Source organism: Alligator mississippiensis, chromosome 5 (genome assembly GCF_030867095.1).
Source record: "Alligator mississippiensis isolate rAllMis1 chromosome 5, rAllMis1, whole genome shotgun sequence".
In the NCBI taxonomy this organism is placed as follows: Eukaryota; Metazoa; Chordata; order Crocodylia; family Alligatoridae; genus Alligator; species Alligator mississippiensis.
In genome coordinates this window covers 213,283,794-213,304,903 of record NC_081828.1, presented here as the reverse complement: position 1 = coordinate 213,304,903, position 21,110 = coordinate 213,283,794, and the positions used below count along the sequence as shown (strand labels likewise).

Below are 21,110 nucleotides of genomic sequence, written 5' to 3'. Positions count from 1 at the left end.
TTTCATTTTTACCCAGGAGAACTTGTGCAATCTTTTCTCCTATGCTTATGCCCGAAAGCTTGCAATTAACTAAACTTTTATTTGCGATAAATCTAGGTGGTCTAATAAGACATTGCTTCTACCATGAGTTCCGATTCCTTTTGGAATCTAGGACTTTCCTTTCAAGTGAGTGCCCTGGCTACTACCCTTCGGGCCATGCTTCCTCTTGCTCATGTGCCTTTTCAGGCCTCATGATTCTCCAATTCCTTTCTGCAGTGTCCCAGCCTCAAGGGTTGGGGAGGGCCCCTGCCCAGCCCCGCATGTAGGCAGGTTCTTAGGACATTATCTTGGGAGGTTTGGGATATAGATTAAAATTCCCTCTGGCTGAGGAGCCCTGGTTTCCCAGTTCTGAGGCAAATCCTCCCGCTGGCTACCTATTATGTATTAAGCAGCCAGAGAATGTGGCAGTGATGCTGCCATGCTTTCATAGTTTCAAAAGAAACCAGTGAGCTTGATTGGTGATTACTTTCAGAAGGGGATCCTTGGCTCTGGATCCTGACTCTGGCTTTACTTTGTGCACCTGAGCTCTAGGTAGGGGCAGGATTTCAGACATGACCCTGTGCTTGCTGTTTCCTGTTGACTTCCTACCTTCTTGCTCAGTGTGCTTGCTGTTTTGGCTCCTTCTTCGAAGGCACTCATCTTCTCATCTTTTCCCATTCAGGGTGTAGGGTGCCCGCGTGCCCAAAGCTTTGAGTTTGTATTCCATTCTGGGGGCCAGGAGACAGTGTTAGCATTGTGGTGACTAACAGCTATCTAAGTCCTTTTTTTGGATTTAGTCTTCTCTTAGGCACTTAGAGAAGTAGGGCTGGACGGTATCTCCATATGCCATCTAGTCCAGCCCTCTGCTTGAGGGAGGATCATCCCTATCCAAACCATCTTGTACAGTCCGTAATTTAAACTCTTCCAAAAACTATTATCAACCCTAACCTGCCCCAGGTAAATCAGGGGAACCACAACAGCCAATATCCTGCTTCTGTGAAATGTTGTCAACAAATGCTCATGGGATCCCAGGTAGAGGGCCATGCCCCCTGCTACAGAAGAAGGCAAAAACCTCATAGTCCATACCAATCTGATCGTGGGGAAAGTTAGTTCCCGACCATAAATGTTCATTGGTCTGATCCTGCACAGAGGGGCAGGAGTCTCTAGCTTTAGTCCCAGCAGGAGAATTGGCATGGCCCAGTCAAAATCCCAAGACTTGGCTGCAGTCAACACTCAGTGCTTCTGAGGGAGGCTTAAAAACAGGCTGATACATAAGACAGTGGAGGAGGCAACTAGCAAAACCTGGAAGCTTGGGAAATGCCCATAGCAAAACATAAGTATAGGTGCACCTAGATCATCCTGAACCAGTGGCTGTCCAACTTCTTGAAGACCTCCTGTGATGGAGAGTCCACAACTTCCCTAGTCATTTCTTTCACTGCCTCACTGCTCTAACAGTGAAGACGTTTTTCCTGATATCCAACCTAAACTTACTGTGCTGCAACTTCAAACTGTTGTTCATGTCTTCCTTTCTGCAATAAGAGAGAGAAGATACTTTTCCTTTTCTTAATGGCAGTTCAGGTATTTGAAGACTGATGTCGTGTCCCTTCTTAAGTGCCTTTTCTGCAAGTTGAACACACCTAGCTCCTTTAGCCTTTCCTCATATGACTTGCTTTCCAAGCTGTTTATTATCTTTGTTGCCCATCTCTGCATCCTGTCTAACGTCTCCTCATCCTTTTTAAAACGTGGAGCCCAGAACTGCCCACTGTACTCTGGTTGAGGCCTACCCAGTGTAGAGTAGAGAGACACTATCAGCTCCCATGTCTTGCTCCTCAAGCTTTGATTGATGCATCCCAAAATCACATTTACCTGTTGTGCAGCTGTATCACAGTGCAGACTCGTATCGAGTCTTTGATCTAGCACGATTCCCAGATCTTTCTCCATAGTGCTGCCATACAGCCAGGTATATCACCCATTTTGTATTTGTGGGGTTTTTTTTATTTGTGGGGTTTCTTCCTGAGGTGTAGTGCCTTGCATTTGTCTGTATTGCTCGTCATCCTGTTGGCTCCTTCTCAGCTTTCCAATCATAGAACCATAGAAAATGGGCTGGAAGGGAGCTCAGGAGGTCACATCTAGTCCAACCCCCTGCTCAAAGCAGGACCAGCCCCAACTACATCATCCCAGCCAAGGCTTTATCTAGCCAGGTCTTCAAAACCTCCAAGGTTGGAGAGTCCACCACCTCTCTGGCTAGCCTGTTCCAGTGCTTTGCTACCCTCTTTGCAAGAGTTTTTTCCCTAAACTGGAAATTTTAAACAGTTTTTCCCAGTTTTTTGGGATCCTGCTGAGTTGTGCTCCCATCCTCCAGCATGTTCACAATCCTTCCCAGTTTTAGGTCATCTGCAAACTTGCTCAAGAAGCTTTCTATGCCAGCATCTAAACCCATTAATAAACACGTTGAACAGCACCGGGCACAGGACAGACCCCTGTCAGACTCCATTTGAAACCTCTTGCCATTCTGACATGGATTGGTTAATAATTTACCCTTTGCAAAGTTACACTTCTGAAACTCTAATTTGGTAGCAGAATTATTCAGATCCTTGCCCCTGGCATACCATAAGATATGTGCCATAATATGCACAGCTAATGTAATTAGTAATCTAAAAGTCCTGGTGAACAACAAACCTTCCCCCGTCAGTTATAAGTAATGTTGCCTTGTAAAACTTGAAAATTGTAGACTTTGAATTCTTAAGATTTGTGGACAAGAAATTAAGAAACCTGTTTTACAGGGGAATGTTTTTTTAGTGTTATGAGGAAAGGATGCAAGAAAAAATGAACTGATTTTATATGTTAAGAGAAGTCTATATTTTAGGTATTCTGGCAACTCCTAAAAGGAATATTCATTGCTGTTTAATTTTTTACAACCATAATCTTTGGGCTTAATTCAGTGTTTTACCTTAGCTCATATCTGAGCCTGCACTTCTGGTTAGAGTTTGAGCGCTGCGTGCAGGAGTCCCGAACTAAAACTTGTAAGTAGTGGTGGGAGTGGGCGTTGTTGTATGAGTAGAGATTGAATGAATCCGTGTTCACTGAGTGAAAAAAGAGCTATCATTTTAATTAGTCTTCCTCGAGCAGATGTTACAAGGCATGAATTAAGATGCTATTTCTAATCTTAAAACATTGTCAGCAACACGTTTTAGATTTAATGCTCTTTGTAATGAAGAAGAGCACAAAGTGGTGTTGGGGGCGGGGCATAAATGTTTTGAATGAATGATGAATTGGAAAAGGCTTTTTTTATTTTAATGGAGACTAGCTCTCTTTAAACAGAGCTAGAATTGACACAAAAACCAGATGCGCAGTGTTCGTTCGTTTGTTTGCTTTTTTCCCCCTTCCTGGTATGTTTTTTCCGACTCGTTTTTGATTCCAGGATCCTGCTACATTTTTGTGACTTATAATGGGTATTTTTCTTTTCAGTTTTCTCTCTTCTGGGGAAATCGCCTCCATGGTGATCTGTTCCAGCAGTTACTCGACCATCATGGCATTTTGCTTCCTGGAGGAGCTCCAGTGGGAATTTGCTGCTGCCTATGACACTACAAGCATAGGTTTGGCTTCCAGACCATATGCGTTTCTCGAATTTGGTTTGTAGTTTTATTCCCTTGTTAGTCTTTTTCTTTCTAGTAGCAAACTGATTGGTTATAATGAGGATCAATGGTAATGCCTAATCATATACAGTGGCTTTACTTGGATGGAAGGGAGCAGAAGGGGAGAAATGACTCTTAATGATGTGAAACCAAATAGATTATTGTTGTGGTGGTACCCAAGAGCCTCAGGTATAGACAAGTGTCATCTTGTGCTTGTTGTAGAAGCACAGATCAAAAAGACTGTCCTTGCCCTGTGCATTTTATAATTTAAGACAAATCACAGCAGAAGGAGACTGAGAGCACAAAACACTGGAAGGTGATATAGGAACCTAAGTGCTGCATTGAAACATTTGGTCATACAGGATGGGTTTCTCTTTGTGGATGTAAGTGCATGGTTGGTTTGTCAACCATCTGGCACTCTCTTGGGTGATCCTCACTATTTTGAAAAATCTAGTTCACTTCAATCCCCTTTTTATGAGAGAATCCATACTCTGAGTAGTGAGAGAATGCATTGTTTTTTTGGTAGCATCCAGCTTTGAAATAAGAAAGTTCAGGTCCTGCATCCAACAATAAGTCCCTAGAGAAAAACATGGCGTGTGGAAGTCTTTCTTTATGAGGGAAGTTGCTGCAGGCCACACTCTAATTTTGGCATGTTTCTATGCTGAGTTTGCATACTTCTGCATTTTTGGCTTGGGAATTTTTTGGCCATTTATTGAGAAAGTAATATGTAGAAGTTCTGGGTTCCTTGCATCTTTTCTGTATTCAGTATCACGTTTTTCCCCGTCTTGTTGTCTTTTCACGTTGTAACGTGCTGGTTAGTCAAATCCAGGAGAATGCATCATTCTGAATATAGCTTAAGATCTTAACAGCTACTTGGCCGTTATGGATCTCTGCAGCTTTTTCACTCCTAATATTTCAGTGCTAAGCTTTTTCTAGCGGTTGTGGCTTGAAATCCTCTGTTTTCATTTGATGCCCTGTTCTCCGTTTCGGAGCAATTGGTTGTAGTTTGTAATCTTCCTGTAGGCTTTCTCAGATGTTTGATGTTCCATAGCAACAGTAGCCAACCTAAATAACATGGTGTTACTCTTTTTATTTGTCTTCCAGCTGAAAGATCACGTCTTTATTTGACTTAAATACAAATTCCCTTTATTCAGTTAGTAGAGTACTACATTTCACTAGCGCCAGTATTCAGAGTAACACTAGAACTAATATTTTTTTTTTTTAAATATTTCGTGTTTAAGAAGTGCAAAAGCCTGAACACTTTAAAGCCAATACTGGGAAAATCAATGGGGTAAGAGAACAACTGGTGATATTCACAATGGGATCAAACCCTGGAGCGATGGGTAACAATTACTGAGGTCTTAGTGGAGTTAGTCACCTTAGTGCATTGGAAATTTGAATCAAATCAGCTGTGAAACCTGCAAAGACAGGTTTGTATGTGAACAGTGTTATAAAAATCTGACTTACCGTGGTGTTGTATTGCACAAGTCTCAGATGTAGGTGTCTGCTGTCCGGAGAAGCTGTGCTACTGCCAGTACTGTTTGAACTGTAGGTCTCTGTGTAGTAAATCTAGTATACCTGGTACTATTAAAAGATGCCTTTATGTTGCATAGAGTAGGTGGGATCTAATTGTGTTCAAAGCTTCAGGACAGTTTGTAGGCTTAATTAAAAGATGGTTAGCATATTTTAAGCATATTGGGTGGTTGATTGGCATCCAGAACTAAGCTGTATGCATTACAAAGCAAGTAGAAGGCAAGATAGTTGTCTGGAAATGGTGAACAAAAAAAACAATGCTAGACCTCGTACTAGTAAGCTTAAACAAAGGGGGAAGACCTTCAGGAATTATACTAATTAACAATCCAATGTTTTAATTTAAGCCCGAGCTAATTAAAGCCTTTTTTACAGACAATATTATTCAAAACGTGAAATGTCACTTTAACTACACGGGCTGCTCTCAAATGAAGATCAGTCTGGAGAAAATTCAGGAAGAGCTGAAGTTCAGGCCTCCTGTGCTCCTGAAACTGGAGGATATGGAGCTGATGAATGGGTTGACTAATGGTGGGCACACCGAACTCTACATGGGGTCTGGTAAGTGCTGGCACGCAAAGTAAGCAATGCAGGTCTCTTGTGAGCATCCACTGATGTGGGGGATGTTTGGAGAAAACCTGTGGTCTTCGCTGTACTTGGGAATCCATATAAATACATACATTTGGGGGAAAGGCAAACTTTTTCATCAGTCCTTTGTGTTCTGGCCCATAAATGGTGAAGTCTCCTTGTATTATCCACTTTTAACTATAAATTGGTATCTATGTGGAAGCTCGTTATAATGAGGACTGCCCTGCATTTAAACAAGTTGAAACTTTAATTTTACTTGAGGAAAATGTGTCATTCTATCTTTGTGAGAAAAAAAGACTCAATGCATAATTCCAGGCTAGATTTAATTTAGGTTTAAATTTAATTTGATTTAATTTAATTTAGGTTTAAGGAAGAAAATTACTCAATAAACGTCTTAAGTACAGGGCAGATATCTCTTACATCTTGAATTAGTTCACAGCCCTGTACGTTCTCTGTTTCCCAGGAGTTGGGTAAGATAATGCTTTACATTTTTAAAGCTTCAGTTCATAAAAACTAGAATTGGGATTGTACAGGTTGCTGTAAACAGCTTGTATAAACAGCACAAAGTAGTTTAACAAGGTGGTGTCTTCTTGCAAATACTGAGAAATGTTTTCCCCACACTGAGCGTTGTCTTACTGTGCATAATTTTTGTAAAAATGGTGCTTTATGTAAGTTGGTTGCTGGATATATCCAAAGTCATTATGCTTCATTTACTTAATAAAAGAAATTTAAATGCGGTTTAATATTGTAATGAGTATAGGTTGTAGCCGTGTTGGTCTAAGGACACAGGCAGACAAGGTTCTTTGGGTAAATCTGGTATTTTTTATTAGATCAACTCAAATAGCTGGAAAAATTCTTCTTAGTATTTATACCTGAAAGCTTGCTAACAAGAATTTTTCCAGCTATTTGAGTTGGTCTAATAAAAGATATCAGATTTACCTGAAGAACCTTGTCTGCTTAATATTGCTGGCAGCCTTTATTCTGCCAATGGCATGAGACGATGAAGTGGATTCTCTTTGTTGGCGTTCCATAAACCATAAATTTTATTTCCATTTGCATCAACTTATTGTTCTTGATGGGCAAGTCAGAACTCAGCCTAACTTGGGTAGTTTAGGTTGACTACACAGCACTAAAAGAAATCTTAATTTATAAAATAAGCTTATTTAATTAGCAAGTCATATTTTATAGTTACTTCTCAGAACAATGCTTGGAGGGAAAATACCTCATCTCGTGACCTGTCAGGTCTTGAAATTCTTTGGATCAGTACAAATGCTTTCAGCATCAGTCAATGTTTCCAAGTTGGTCCTGGACCAGTAATAAGAAAAACGTTCAGTACTTGTAATCTCAATATTCTTACTGTATTTATTTGAATACAATCTGAGTGTTTTTCCCCCAGTTGACACGGGGGGCGGGGGGGAAGCCCCGTGTCTTATAATGACATGCAACAAAATCTCACTAAATATGTTGTCTATCATTAAACTGCTGCCAAAAACAGCATGTGCTCAGCAATGGAAACTAGTTATGAAGTTGATTAAATGCAGCCAACGCTGAGTATGATTGTAAAACACATGGCCCACATCGGGCAAACATACTGATGGGGACTTACCACAAGAATAGGTTTGTGTAGCCTATCTGAATAACACATATGGAAATGCCCATTGAGTGCAGTCCCCCTTGCCGCCAACTCTTTCTCAAGTCATGGTGAGCCACGATGTTCCATACAGTTCATCCACCATCCCTCTGTTGCTCTTGCTGTCAGCCTGATGCATATTAGTGTGACTCTGCCTTCCATGAGGTGAAGCCAGACTAGGTTGCCCTGCACTACATCTGCATAGACTTTTTTGGAGCATCCCAGGACTTGTAACAAGAACACCTAGGTCCACTCATGGGAGGGGGGCGGTAATTAGCTCATGGATCCTTTGTGGAGGTATCTGAAGTACGCGCACATACTGAGCAGTGCTGAGCTACAGCATCATCATAGCTTCAGATGCTGTTAACTCTGGCGGGCCCCAGCCCAATGAACTTTGTAGTAAATCATTAGCTTCTGGCTTTGGACTAACATAGCATCAGCTGCCAGTGTGCTGCTCAGAAGTACGTTTATGGAGTACCTGTACTAAAACTTGCAGCAGTTTAAAAAAAAAAAAAGTTTAACCAGAATTGATGCATGTTACCTAAGTGCACAGATACTGTATGCAAATTGCTACAGTCATGTTTAATTCCAAGCTTATTGTTTTCAAAGTTGCTTCTTCCTTCCAAGTGCTCAGGGAGAACAGGGTCTCACAGTAAGGAGAGGGGGAAGGGGCTTCCAGGGAAAGAAATTGGGGGGAGGCAGAAAGCAAAGGGCTACCTGACCCCTCCCCACCCAGATTTGTCTTCCCTGCTATAGCAGTGGGAGAGGGACAAATTCAAGACAAACCTCCAATCATTAGGTTCTGTACCTGGAAAATTATAACAAATGGATAAATGTTCCACATAACGAATCTAATTACTGGGGGATTGTCTTAATCAGGGTCATCTTCTGTTTAAATAAACATGGTAATGGCATTTCTCCAGTTTCCATTTGGCTTTGTGATTGTGGCAGTCTTCAGTAGTCGAACACAAGCACTTATGTATATTGTTCTGCCCTTTGTTTAAGAACAGGTTTCATGTTCAGCTCTGTGCTGTAGCTTGAGTCAGTTTTTACGGTTTTCATCAGTATGTCTGTCTCTTCTTTGTCCGCTGGCAGTAGCAGCCAAATTGTGCGCTGCTGCTCCAAGTGGTTGGAGCAGTCCTAGAGATGGGACCTTTAGTTTTCTTACTTATGCTATCTACGGGGCAGCTGTACTAAATAGGGCACTTGAACTGTCAATGGTATTTTCTCAAAACTTATAGTATAGACAAAAAAACAAGGACCGTTCAAGGCTTTTGCCTCTACTGATGTGGCTTGTTTCTCTCTACATTTGGTAACCGTTATGTCCCCAAATCCTTTGGGTCTTTATTTTTAGCATGGAAGGGGTTTGAAAGATCAGTAAAGTTGCTACAAAGTCAGTATAGTCTAGCCATGTAGACCAGTCTTCTCTAGCAAGGGTAAAAGGGTTCCTTTTTGCCCTTGCTAAATCTAATTTTCAGCAGAAAGTTGCTTAAGATACTTCTTGGGCCAGTGTGCATGAGGTTGTTGTCTCTCTTCCAAGCTGAATTCCTGTCTCGATGGTGTCTATAGCCGAATGAAGTTCTGGAAGGAAATGGGGCATTGTATTACTAAAATGTGAAATGCTGGATATATTCTCAACTATTTACATCTTAAACAGATATAATATCAGTTGAAAAGCATCTTGCCTTAATTGCTTGGTAAACACGCTAATAAATTGTACGGCTTTGTTCTCCCTGTTGAAATTATTATTCTCTGTATGCTCACATGAACAGCTTTGCAAAGCAGTAGTTAGAAGTCATTATATCTTAGGAGGATGTGATATACTCTCCTCATAAGTGTCTTGCTTATTTTAAAATGCCATAGTTCCCCAATTTTTACATGTAAATGTTGGAGTCTCATTTTGCCCTGCTAATGGTGCTCTCTGTTTCTCTGTATGACTCATTGGTACCCACCTTCGGTGCAATACCTTGATGAAATAGCTTGGGGTTTGCTGCAAGCATTTATGCCTGTATTCGGTTAAATAGTCCCAGAGAGCTGAGTTGGAAAATCTGTCTTGTTAGGAGATGTTTCCCTGATTTCCTTACTTGCTGAGGGTGGATTTGTAGAAGTGTTTGCATCCTGGAAGGATGCACATGCCACTGATTAAAAATCACAGAATTTTGATCCCCAAGGCCTCTTATGTGCAGTTTCTGTACTTAGTTAACTGTCAGCTAGATGGGGGTGTGATTTATTTGACTAAAGTAATCAAATCGATACAACTGCTAGTGTGGGTGCAGTTGTACAGGTGGGTAAAATACTTTCTGCTAGTAGAGCTTGATCACTTAGGAAAGTGAAGCATCCCAATGCAGGAGTCAAAACAATTCAGGTATAAAGTGATTCAGCTTTTACGCACAAATTCTGCTGGAGGGAATGGACTAATGATCAAAATGGAACGAGTTAATGTGGCACAGACTTACCGTGGGACAGCTGATGTGCTTTAATTGTGTGGGTCTGTGATTAACCTGTGGTAAGTGAAAGCTAGAGTGAGGCAGCTGTCCTGTTTTCACCTGGGGTAAGCTGTCCTGGTGGTTTAACTTTGCAATTACCATGCTGTAGGTGAGATGCAATTACCACATACCTGTTTTTTACAGTAAGTCTCAGCATTGTAAACTTGATTATGGACAAGCAAGACTACAAGTAAAGTAACAATAACTATTTGGTGTCGGAGTATAGAGACACTTCAGCTCGACAAACCCCATACATTTCTAGCCTAGATTCTTCATCTTCTGAAACACGCTATTGAGACTTGCATCGTTTCTTATTGGGGACTGGAAAAGCAGTGACATGCTTAGTTCAGGCAGGGAGAATGATTCTTACGTTGCTAACGGCAAATGCCAGTAACGGCAATCGTCAGCTTAGAAGTGAATCCTAGCATCTTGCAACCAAAGGTTATTTAGTATGAAAGAAGGTGAAATAATGATTTGTGTTCAGCAGTCTGTGTGGGAGGTAGGTGTACCATCATTTTTATAATTGGATTGAATCCATCAAGGGTAATATGCAGCTAACAGTATACACAGAGCATCGTGAGAGCAAAACGCATTGGGGCAGCTTATCTAATTAAATGTCATTCAGCGAGCAGCTTGTCCATTACATTTCATTGCACCAGAATAATAAAGAACAGCCAAGTCGCATTTAAAATGATGAGATACCCACATCATTGATTTAATTGGAAACTTGTGTTGCAATAATGTACAATAGCACTACATAATGTGGCTCATTGCTTAATAAGATAAATATAGCTACAAGCTCTGAAAGGAAAGCAGGGAAGGATGTGGGGATGTCAGATGAGTTGATTGTAGAGCGATTTATAAAAGATGCATATCACTATATTAAAATAACAGTGCGGCTTGCTTTAGACTCATGCGATCAAGCAAGGTGTCATTTTTGGACATGATCAGGAGGGGTGATTTTCCTTCTTCAGACTGCCCAACTATTGGAAAAATAAAACAATAGCTTCTGCTGCTTTGCCCCCGAAGTAGTGCTGGAATCCAGTGACAGCTGCTTCACCCAGACTTGACCACATGGAAAGTTTTTCAGCTGTATAAAAGCCAGTGGAGCCACATGTCTCTCTCCTCTTGGCTCTGGTGTGCATGTAGAGTTGGGGGGAGGTTGAAGTGAGTGCAACGTGGCAGAGTTTCACAGTTTGGGAACAGCTGGTACATTTTGATTGGGTCCTGGAGAGCTTCAGACCCTTCTCTCCCTAGATGTTGATGCAGGCAGAAATCCAGGCCCAGTAACTGAGCTGTAAAGTACCTGTTCATAGCGCTCTCAATGGTGGCATTCATTCTGGGTCTGAAGGGCATCTTAAATGTCAGCAGATAATATCCTTTAATCCATCATTTTTGGTTGTAAGTGCCAACAGTACTGCTGTGGAAGATTGCAGAGGTCATGAGCTAGGAGTTACAGCTCACTTCTACTGCCACGTATTAAGTTGCCTCTGCCCACGAGAGCCATGAAAGAGGAGATCTCTATCCCCTCTGCAGTGCCAAAAGCTTTACTGTGTCTGTCTTGAGTACCATAACACTAACCTACCTCCCATAATTTCTGAGTGCTAATGCTTCTGGCTGTGCTGTTGAGAAGGAAGTGACCCAACTTCAATACTAATATCTGTCATGTTCTGACGTCTTTAGGTGCAGTTTAAAATCAGACTTTAAATAGCAAAATAACAAACGCAGCCACAAATGTTGACCTTTTGTCCATTAAAAATTGCTCAAAGTTTACTTGAAGCTGCTGCAGAGTTTACAAGTCCCCAGAGAATTCAACAGTCCTAGTGCCAGAGAAACAGGGGGTCTTGCATCAGAACGTAGGTCCTTCTTGCTACAGAGTGCTTGAAGCTTTGAAGGTAGCATAATCACACAGACTATATTTGAATTGGCTGTAAAGGAAGTAATTCAAACTAACTTTTACTGTTGTCTGTCTTTCTCTCTTATCTGAAGTTCCTACTTACAGAATGCAACCGGTGACTGCCATAGGAATACTGTCTCTCGTTCTCAACATAATGTGCGGGGCTTTGAATCTCATTCGAGGAGTTCACCTAGCAGAATATTCTTTTCAGGTATCTTTGGACTTACTTTAACTTGCGGTTGAAATGTGGATGTGGGAAGTAGAGATGGAGAGTTATGCAGGTGCCAGATCATGGTGTGTGCAACAGCTAACTAATTTCCAACGGGTATTTTATTTGTCCGCCAAGCTTTTATGTAGGTGACTTCATGCATTAGATCTGGCAGAGTTTGAACATCAGGGTATACTGCAAAATCTTTTTTCCCCTGGTGTAGTAGAAGAGGAGGTTGTGTTTGAAAGGTGAAGGAGAATCTTAATTTTTTTGCCAGCCTGGAGTGATCTTATGTGAACCTAGCACATTTAAAAATGTACTCATTTAAAAAAAAAGTGCATGCTTCTTGTTCTGGATGCGTTATTACAAATCTGGGGAAAAGCGTATCATGGAATTGATCTAAATCGCAATGTTTTTTAGAAAAGTTGTAGTTTTACTTTGTGACATAACTTGCTACGTACCTCTCAATTTTGGGCATTTTCTTCAGTGGCTATTGATTTAACATCTGTCTTGACTTCAGATTAACTGATTGTGCCAAAGTGGAGGAAGTACCATGTTTGAAACATAAGGTAGTACCCAGTTAACATTTTAACTGATGCAACTTCTAAATTCTCTTTCTCCCATTCTTTTCCCCCAACAGGAAGACCATGAGGGAATCGGGAACGTAATAGCATTTTTTCTACCTTTTCTAGCCTGCATCTTCCAGGTATGTTAACTTTATATTGTGCTTTGTTTGATATTCTGCGTATTTTGTACAATGCTGTGTCTAATAAAATGTTTTGTTGCTTGAAATCAGTCACTTTAGTGAAGTAATATGAACATTTACATCATCAGTTCGCTGGGTGAGATTCTGCTTTTGGATGTTGAACGCTCATGAATAATGCTTGGCAGATGCAACGTACAGATAAGGGTTCATGCACATGTCTTACACAGTGCAACAGTGACGAAGCTCTTCTCAACCCTCTTCTGGGTTTTACATTGCCTTCATTTTATAGGTGGGCCCAAAACTACTGTCGTTGTGAAATACCCCTATACAAATAACTGCTTACAAAGTCAACACTCTGAAAAGCAAGGATAGATTTGCTTAGTGCTATTCCAGTGCTGCTGTATTTTCTCTTTAACTTCTCAAAAAGGCATGGTCATGTGTATTTAAAAACCTTTAGTGTTTAGTTTTAGTAAGTTTAAAGCTCTTTCACACACATACTGTAACAGTTTTTTTAACACTGAGTTCTCGAGATTCAGTAGCACAATCCTTTTGTCAGGGTTTACAGTACTTCACAGTAGGCCTGTGCGAAGCGGCTAGTATTCGGTTCGGATTCGGGGGACAGTGATTCGATTTGGTGATTTGGATCACTGTCCCTAATCGACTCAGCTGACTCAGCCAGGCCTATCCCCCGTAGCCCGGCAATGGCTGCCCCGCCTGCCTCAGATCCCAGCACTTTGAAGAAAAAAAAAAAGCCCCAACTCAGTGGGTGCTGCCAGGTTGGGGGGCAATCCCTGCTGCCCCCCACTACCCCATGCTGTGTGGGATGCTCTGTATGAGCCCACTCCCCTGGCTGCCCCATGGCTTCCCCATCTGTTGCAGCTCTGGCCCTTTAAGGAAAAAAAAAGAAAAAACCAAGAAAACCCTGGGACTCACTGCTCCTGCCAGTGGGGAGATCCACGCTGCCCTGCGCTGTGTGGAGGGCTCTGCACAAGTCCCACGAAGCCCCAAGGCTGCTGCAGGAGTGGAGAGTCCCAGGGCATTTCTGTTTGTTTGTTTTTTTCTTTAAAGGGCCAGAGCTGTGGCAGGTGGGGCAGCCATGGGGGAGCATGGAGGGGGGTGTTGAGGGGCTCGTGCAGAGCCCCCCACACTGTGGGGGGGCAGCAGGGATCACGCCCCACCTGGCAGCACCCGGTGAGCACTGGAGCTTTTCTTTAAAGGGTCGGGAGCTGCAGCAGGCGGGGCAGCCATGGGTGGGGAGGTGGGGCAGCCATGGGTGGGGGCGGGGGTCAGGGGCTGGGGGAGTAGGCAGGGGATGGGTGCTGGCAGGGGTCCCCCCCATGGTCCCCTCCCAACTCCTCCACCCCCCTGCCTGCCCCTAGTGCTTACCAGCTCAGAGTCAGCTACAGCTTCCTGCTGCAGCCACCAGGGACTGTCTGAATCATCGAAGCTCTCCGAATCTTTTCTGAAGATTTGGACCTTTTAATTGGTCCCCTGATTTGATTCGGAGATTCAGTCACCGAATTGGGCTAGATCTCCTCTGAATCAAATCACCGCCCGAAGCTTTACATAGCCCCACTTCACAGTAATCATTGCACACAAAAAAGCCAGAAATTCCTAAGTTTTTTTTTTCCAGTCCTGCCATGGACTCAGCATGGCATTTAATACATCCCTAAATTGCGCAGCCTGCCTTTACATCTGTGGAGTGTTGAGGCACATCGGCTTGCTCTGCAAAATAACTTGTTAGATGCAGAATGTTGGTCATTGCTCTTATGTTGGGATTCCCTTTTCCTCTCCTGCCGATGAATAATCCCGTGGCCAACTATGAAGGTCTTTCCATATCTTTAGACCTCTTGGATGTTGTGATGGTTTTATGGTCCTCAAGGAAAAGGCACTGCTGAAGCAAAAGGTGTAACTTGCAGTAAGTGATAAACCAGTGTAACTTGCCCTGATGCTCCATTTCTGCACATCCACCAAAGGTTGCCGTGGTTTGATAGTCTCTCTGGACCATTCTGGCATTAGCTGGCACAGTTTCGACTGATTTGATTAGCTCTCACAGACTTTGGTGTTACCTATTGCCGCTGTACTTTTATCTGGAAATAGGTCTGGGGGGTGGTGGGGTAGAGGTTGCTCTCGTTTTCCAGGCTGTTATGCGATGAACTTGGTCTGGTATATAACCGTTTCCCCACCAGTTTTTGTACCCTTCTTCTTTCGTTAAAGTGGGGATCAAGTTTTTTTTAATTAATTCAAACGGAAGCTACTAAATTAAAACTAGCCCCCTTCCTTTCTCTGTGATTTTTGCAAAAAAAACCAAGGTTTCTTTTGTGCAGGATGGTGGAAAAACAAGGATTCACATTTTGCATTCCTTAGGGGTTTGGTACGTTCAGTTTCTGAAATACTCTCTTGGTTCTTTCTTTTTTACTTGCAATAAGACTTTAATGCTCATGTCTCCAACAAGCCAAAGTACAAATAAATGCCAGCCCCTACCTCCTCCCCACACAAATATAAGTGAAAGCAAAATAAGATAGTTGCAGGCCTGATACAGTGCAACTAATGCTGTAAAGTGGCAAACAGCTTAGCATGGTGAGCGAGTCTTTTCCAGAAAGCTGAAAGTAGCCAAAATCCTGGTTATAGGGTTGTGTGGCATCACTCGTTCAAACTCAAGCATAGATTAAAAAAAGAGAACTGTTTCAAAGTAGCATGATTGGCATGATATTGTACTTGTAATTTCAAGTGTGTTGCACTTGCAAACCTCTCTAAAAGAAGGCATTGACAAAAATTATAGGATTATTTTCTCTGGTATCTTGGTACAGTGCCGTATGGTATGAATAACTAGAAAGCTGTTGTTTGCTGTGTTACAGTGCCATGGGCAAATGCTTATTAAAATGCAGTGTGATAGCTCAGATTTTTTTTTTGTCTAGGCACTATTTCAGAAACAGAGCAAAAAAGTCACTTCAGGATTAAAAAGGGGTACTCCAGGATTACACCTTTGGTGCATCTCATGACTTCTAGCTCACCTTCATTCTGCAATACAGTTCAGCAAGAGAGTATTTCAGAATCCTTTTAAATTCATTGGATTGTTTTCCCTGCCCACAAAAGGAAGATGCAGCTTAAGTGAAGCCACTCCGCACTTGAGTATATAGGTAACATGCTTGCAGTATGCATCCCCTTCTAGTAGCTAAACCCCAGAGGTTTGAGGCTGCTACTGCCCTGAGGTAAGACTGGCTTGAATCTTCTCAGCTCATGCAGTCAAGTCTCTTATGCTTTTAGATCCAGAGGTCCTAGGCTCCGATCCTACAGTTGCTGACTTTCTCAGGAGTTTTGTCTTTTGCAGGCATATGAGAGAGAAAAATGTAGCTTCTTTTGGGCTGGTGTTTCACATCCAACTATCATTTGGTGGAGATAGAGATCTGCTCCTAAAACTTGAGTGCCAACTGGACCTGTTGGCAGACTAGATCTGTTCCATCTCTCCCCTCCGCTCCCTTCTCACCTGAGATAGGGAAGTGCAAGCAAACTTTGTTTTGGCCTGTTTACCATCTTAGACCGCGGTCATACAGCTTCATGGAGTGATTAGACATAAAATACACTCGAATGAGTAGTGCTGCCTATGAAGTCAGCCCTGTTTGTATCATCGATGTGATGCAAACCTGGGACTTTCAGTGTTAACGCTCAAGTGACTACTGCTCAAGTTAAACAGCCCTTGTAGCCTGTTACCTTGTGTCATTAGATACTATCGGAAAATGCTTAAAATATATTGAAGTACTGGGTGACCCCTGCCTTGGGAGTTTCAGAGAACCCTCACTCTGAAACCCCTCATTAATAGAAATGACATTATCTGGCTTGAAGTGAATTGTGTTCTGGTAATACCTTGTTTAGCCCTGGAGCCCTGACTAGGTACAACAGAAGCAAGAGTAAATCTGTCTGCCTGCCATTGAGCATCAACCTTGACCTATAAAGATTACACCTAGATGTCAAAAGGTAGTTTAGTTTCATGCTCAGTGAATCCATGCTGCTCCTTTTTTTGAGCCAACAAGAATACTGTTGCATTGGTGGATTCCTTTCATTGTAGATTATTCAGCAAGATCAACATTTAGGCCACCCACCCCCTTCCCACAGTGTAACCGATAAGACTCGGAGGAAGCTTTCACCTTCTTGACACCCAGACATATGTGCTGATAATTCATGCGATCTGTGTGTATGTATCATCAATTGGATGCTAACATGACTTCTTTTGTGCTGTTCTAGTGTTACTTGTACCTGTTCTACAGTTCAGCAAGGAAGATGAAGGTGTTTGTACTGTTTTTCTCCATTTGCCTATGCAATATGTACTTGTATGGATTAAGGAACGTCTGGCAAATACTCTTCCACATAGGAGTGGCCTCTCTTTCTTCATATCAGATCCTGACAAGGCAACTGGTGGAGAAACAGCCTGATCCTGGAGTATGAAAACAAACCGGGGATTTGTTACTTGCTTTTTAAGAACTCTTTTTGTATTTACTCGCACTGGCCAAAACCAACTTGGACTTTCTTAAAGATCTGCAACAATGGTTGTCCCAAGGGATTTTGAAACAGCTTGGAAAAATATGTGGAGGGATTTAATTATTTTTCATAACCATATATTGTAATTGTACATTGTAGGTCAGGGATGCCAATCTCATCTGGTCTCCCGGCTGGATGAGGGATGCGGGGCTGGTCTGCAGGATGGCTCAGACCCATGGACCGGCCCGGCCCGTCTGCTGAAGCCAGCATCCAGGGCTTATCCAGCAGGGCTAGCTCATCCAGCACATGTCCTGAGCCAGCCCTGCGTGTTGCATGCGGTGTGTGCTGGTACTTATGTACGGAGCTGGCATGGGGCTCATTGCATGAGCTGCCCGTGCTGGACCTACCCTGTGTACTGGCTCTGGTTGTAAGTGGTTATTAGTTCTTAGTGCCATGAGGGATCTTTATTACTCGGTCTTTGTTGTGTTCCTTAACCAACATCATCTAGTCCTCCCCCCCCCATTCATCTCATTTGCTTTGTAACCATTTAGTATTTTAATGTGCAAACGCAGCAATTTGCCTCTGGACGATTAAAGATGGATGTTAAAGTCATGACGGACTAAATGGTGGGTAATAATGGTTGTAGAGCTCTTCATATGTAAAGCTCAAGGCGCTTAACAAAAATGAGCTGAGAAAGAGTTAGGTTAGTCGGTAATTGTTTTGGGGGGAAAATGACTTCTAGTGAATAACTGTCTTAAAAGTGAGCTAGAACGGTTGGGCTCAGAAAGGAAGAAAAACACCTTGGCCCTTACTCAAGATCAGAACGGGCAATGTCCTGTGGTTAAGCTGGATGTCTTGAGGTTTAGTAGGTGTGCACTCATTGGGCAATTACAGATCAGCTTGAAGCTGTATAAAATGATCCAAGCAGATGTAATCAAACTTTCGGCCTGAGTAGCCTTTTTTTATTTTCCTGGTGGAGGTCATGGTGGCGGATAGGGCAGTTGTACGTCTGTCTGGTCTACAGAGACAAAAGCTTATTTGGGACAATCTGATGGCTGCTTCGCCTATTAAAAGTATATGGTTTGTGACCTAGAAAGCAGTTCCCCATAATGGAGAGCAAGAGCAGGTTCTCTATTTTACAGACCTTTGGCTACTAGTACTGCAGCTCTCATGCTTAGGCAAATTTATGAGCATGCACTTTTGAATATAGTCATTAAAAGCTGACTTTCTCAACCCCTGCTGCACTGAATATGCATATATTTAATGTGTTGAAGTATATAGTAACATTTAAAACTTCTCTTAAACCTTTTTAAATATTTTATTCCGTCTGTTTAAAGAATATATAACACTTTTGGTGCAGCTATCCTTGGAGAGTTAGGGAAGAATCACCATATTGGGACATTTTAAAGGAAACACCAGGTGTAATATTTTGGAGGTACTTTATTAGATCTTTTTTGTTTGTTTGTTTTATGGTGGGGCCCTCTATTTTATAGAATGAAAAAATTACCAAGAATTTTGTCTTTAATTTACAAAGTCTCTATTTCTAGTGGTTGCAGAAAAACAAAATTGTTGGGGAGCTGTCGTTTTGAATTTGTTGGCAGTCTGAAATAAGCTCCCCGATGAATTAATTTTCCCCTTCATCTCGGTGGGTCTATTTTAAAGCCTTAATATGTAAAAGCCCATGTCAACTTTCATCAGAATTAACTTTCTGCTCTAGTAGCCAGTGGAACATGCAGCTACTATTCAAATCGCACCTGAAATGCAAAAAGCAGGAAAAATCTTCTGCTTCCTTCTGACAACCTCTGTGGCACAACTATGTGGTAGAATGAGGCAGTTATGGCTCAAGTGTCTGAATATTGCACTGACGTCTGCTTTTCCCCCTCAACGTGTGATTCATGCACTCTTCTCTGTTGTCCTGGGGGGGCAGGGGTCACAGCCTGGCCTGGCTCACCATGCCACCAAACTTCCGGTGCCACCAAACTTTGTGACTTGCGAGGATCCCCGTGGGCCAGATGTGATGGCTCCGCAGGCCGCATTTGGCTCGTGGATCAGAGGTTGCGCACCCATGGGTTAGACTAGAGTGAACCTAGGTTATTACTGACTTTATATGAGGAAATTTGCAGGTAAAATGAGTGGGGGGAATGGAGAAAACTCATTGCGTTTGAATAGGTCCAGAGCCCCAAAGACAATCATGTTGTTCTGGTTGGTGGTGGTTGGTTATTTTTGCGCCAGCAGGGTTTTGCAGGATTTTTCTAAATTCTCCTTCTAGACGTGCATTGGACCTTTTGGCACCCTTAATCAGGTAACAGCCCACTCTTTTTCAATGCGGAAGGGCATACCTACAGGAAAAGGGCTAGGAGCTTCATTTGTAAATGGGAAAATAGTTATTAAAAAGAAATCGTAACAGGATTCCCTCCCCCCCCCCCCCCCCCATTTCCCCCATCTTCCATGGACCATGATTCGGGTGGGGATTTACTTTTCTCTAAAAGATGTGTCAAGTACAGGTTTTTTGCCTGGACTTGGGCACCTGGAGCTCTTACAGTTAGGGCCAGTGCCTAGGGATACACTATGAAGCAATCGGAGCAGGCTGCTGGGGTAGGTTGTGTAATGTCTGAATTGGAATTGGCAAAGCCTGGATTCCACAATCATCTGCTGCAGGGGCTTAAAGCGTGTTGTTGGGTTGCTGTAGGGGGTTCCCCTCACCTGAGATCCTTTAGGAAAAGAAAAAAAAAAGCTCATTAGTACAAAATTCTGCCTTCCCTAATGTAATTGTCATGAGGTTAGATGCAAGGTGAGACTGGTATAGTGATTGAACAGTGTTCTGGTTGGGATTACCAATCTTAATTGCTTTGTCCTTGCTCTTTTTAAGGGGGATTTTTGTTCTATAACATGGGTAAGTCTGGCTGCAAAACCCATGTGAGGCCAAGTGCACTGAATACACGTGTTCACTTCTAAGCGTTTTTACCTGCTTGGATTTTGATTCAGAGATTAAGGAGTGATCTAGTTCAACACTGCCCACCCGAATTCTTTTTTTCTTCTTTCTGTAAGATGTATAGCTTTTGTACTTCCTTTCAGGAAGGCGGGGAAAAAATGTCGTTCACCCTGATTTGAGGCCTTCAAGACTTAATAAAAGGAACGTCTTGCCATTTGAGTCCCCGTAGTCTGAGTCAGTGTGTCGGATTATGTGCACCTCAAATGAGATCTTTAAAAGGGAATTGGTGTCTTTCTCAGGACCTTTAACTGTTTAAAACAGCTCAACTCTCTCTCCGCTTAACTCTGTCAATTTTGAGATTAAGTCCTTGGAAAATCCATTGTTCGTCTTGGAGTGCAGCGCAAGAAAATTGCTAAGAACAAACATCGTTGGTTACCCATTTTATGAAACCGTTAAAATTGGCATTTTACCTCCTCTCTCTGTTATATTGGTTTAACCCAAAGATCTGTTTAAAACTTCCTGAAAGGCTGTCTGGTATCTTTTTAAAAAAAAAATTGCACTGTAATAACAATTGAACTGGTGTAAATGTATGTAAAGTCATTTTTTTTGCATGTGTAAATATGTATATAGTTATCTAATATGGTTAGTGAAACAATAAATGGCTTTTTTTTTATAATGGCTGTGTTCCTTTATCATTTCAGAAGCTGCTGAAATCCATCTGAAATAGGGGAGTTCAGCCAGGGCTGCCCAACTTGTGTCCAGCTTCACACTGCAAAGGCTGCATGCTGTGCCTCGTGTCCTCCCCGTCTCCCAACACTGTCAGTGCTGCCACATCATGTCAATGCAGTGCAGTGGTGGTGGGGAGAAACACTATGTCGGGTCCCCTGTGTGCTGTGCCGGGGGTGGGGGGTCCCTGCATTTCCATGGGCCCCCATGCTGTCCTGCCCCTTGGGCATGGGTCAGGAGGAGGGAGGGGGAGGCTAGTGATTCTAGTGATAGCAGCTGGA

At 42.5% G+C, this 21,110-nt stretch overlaps 1 protein-coding gene across 4 annotated transcripts in view; it reads left to right on the top strand.

Annotated features, from left to right (window-relative positions):
• The window catches only part of SEC22C (SEC22 homolog C, vesicle trafficking protein), a 31,681-nt gene extending 10,902 nt beyond the window's left edge, over positions 1–20,779 (top strand). The window contains exons 3-8 of one of the 4 annotated variants that reach the window (XR_009462734.1): positions 3,487–3,650; positions 5,559–5,741; positions 11,874–11,992; positions 12,630–12,695; positions 15,614–15,907; positions 16,938–17,025. Coding sequence is in view for 2 of the 4 variants with exons in the window: in XM_059729232.1 (XP_059585215.1) it covers positions 3,487–3,650; positions 5,559–5,741; positions 11,874–11,992; positions 12,630–12,695; positions 16,938–17,138 (733 nt within the window). In the remaining 2 variants the exon portion in view is untranslated. Of the gene's footprint in view, positions 1–3,486; positions 3,651–5,558; positions 5,742–11,873; positions 11,993–12,629; positions 12,696–15,613 lie in introns of all 4 variants that reach the window. The other 3 variants (XR_009462735.1, XM_059729232.1, XM_059729233.1) reach the window with 3 other exon arrangements.
• Positions 20,780–21,110: the final 331 nt, after the last annotated feature.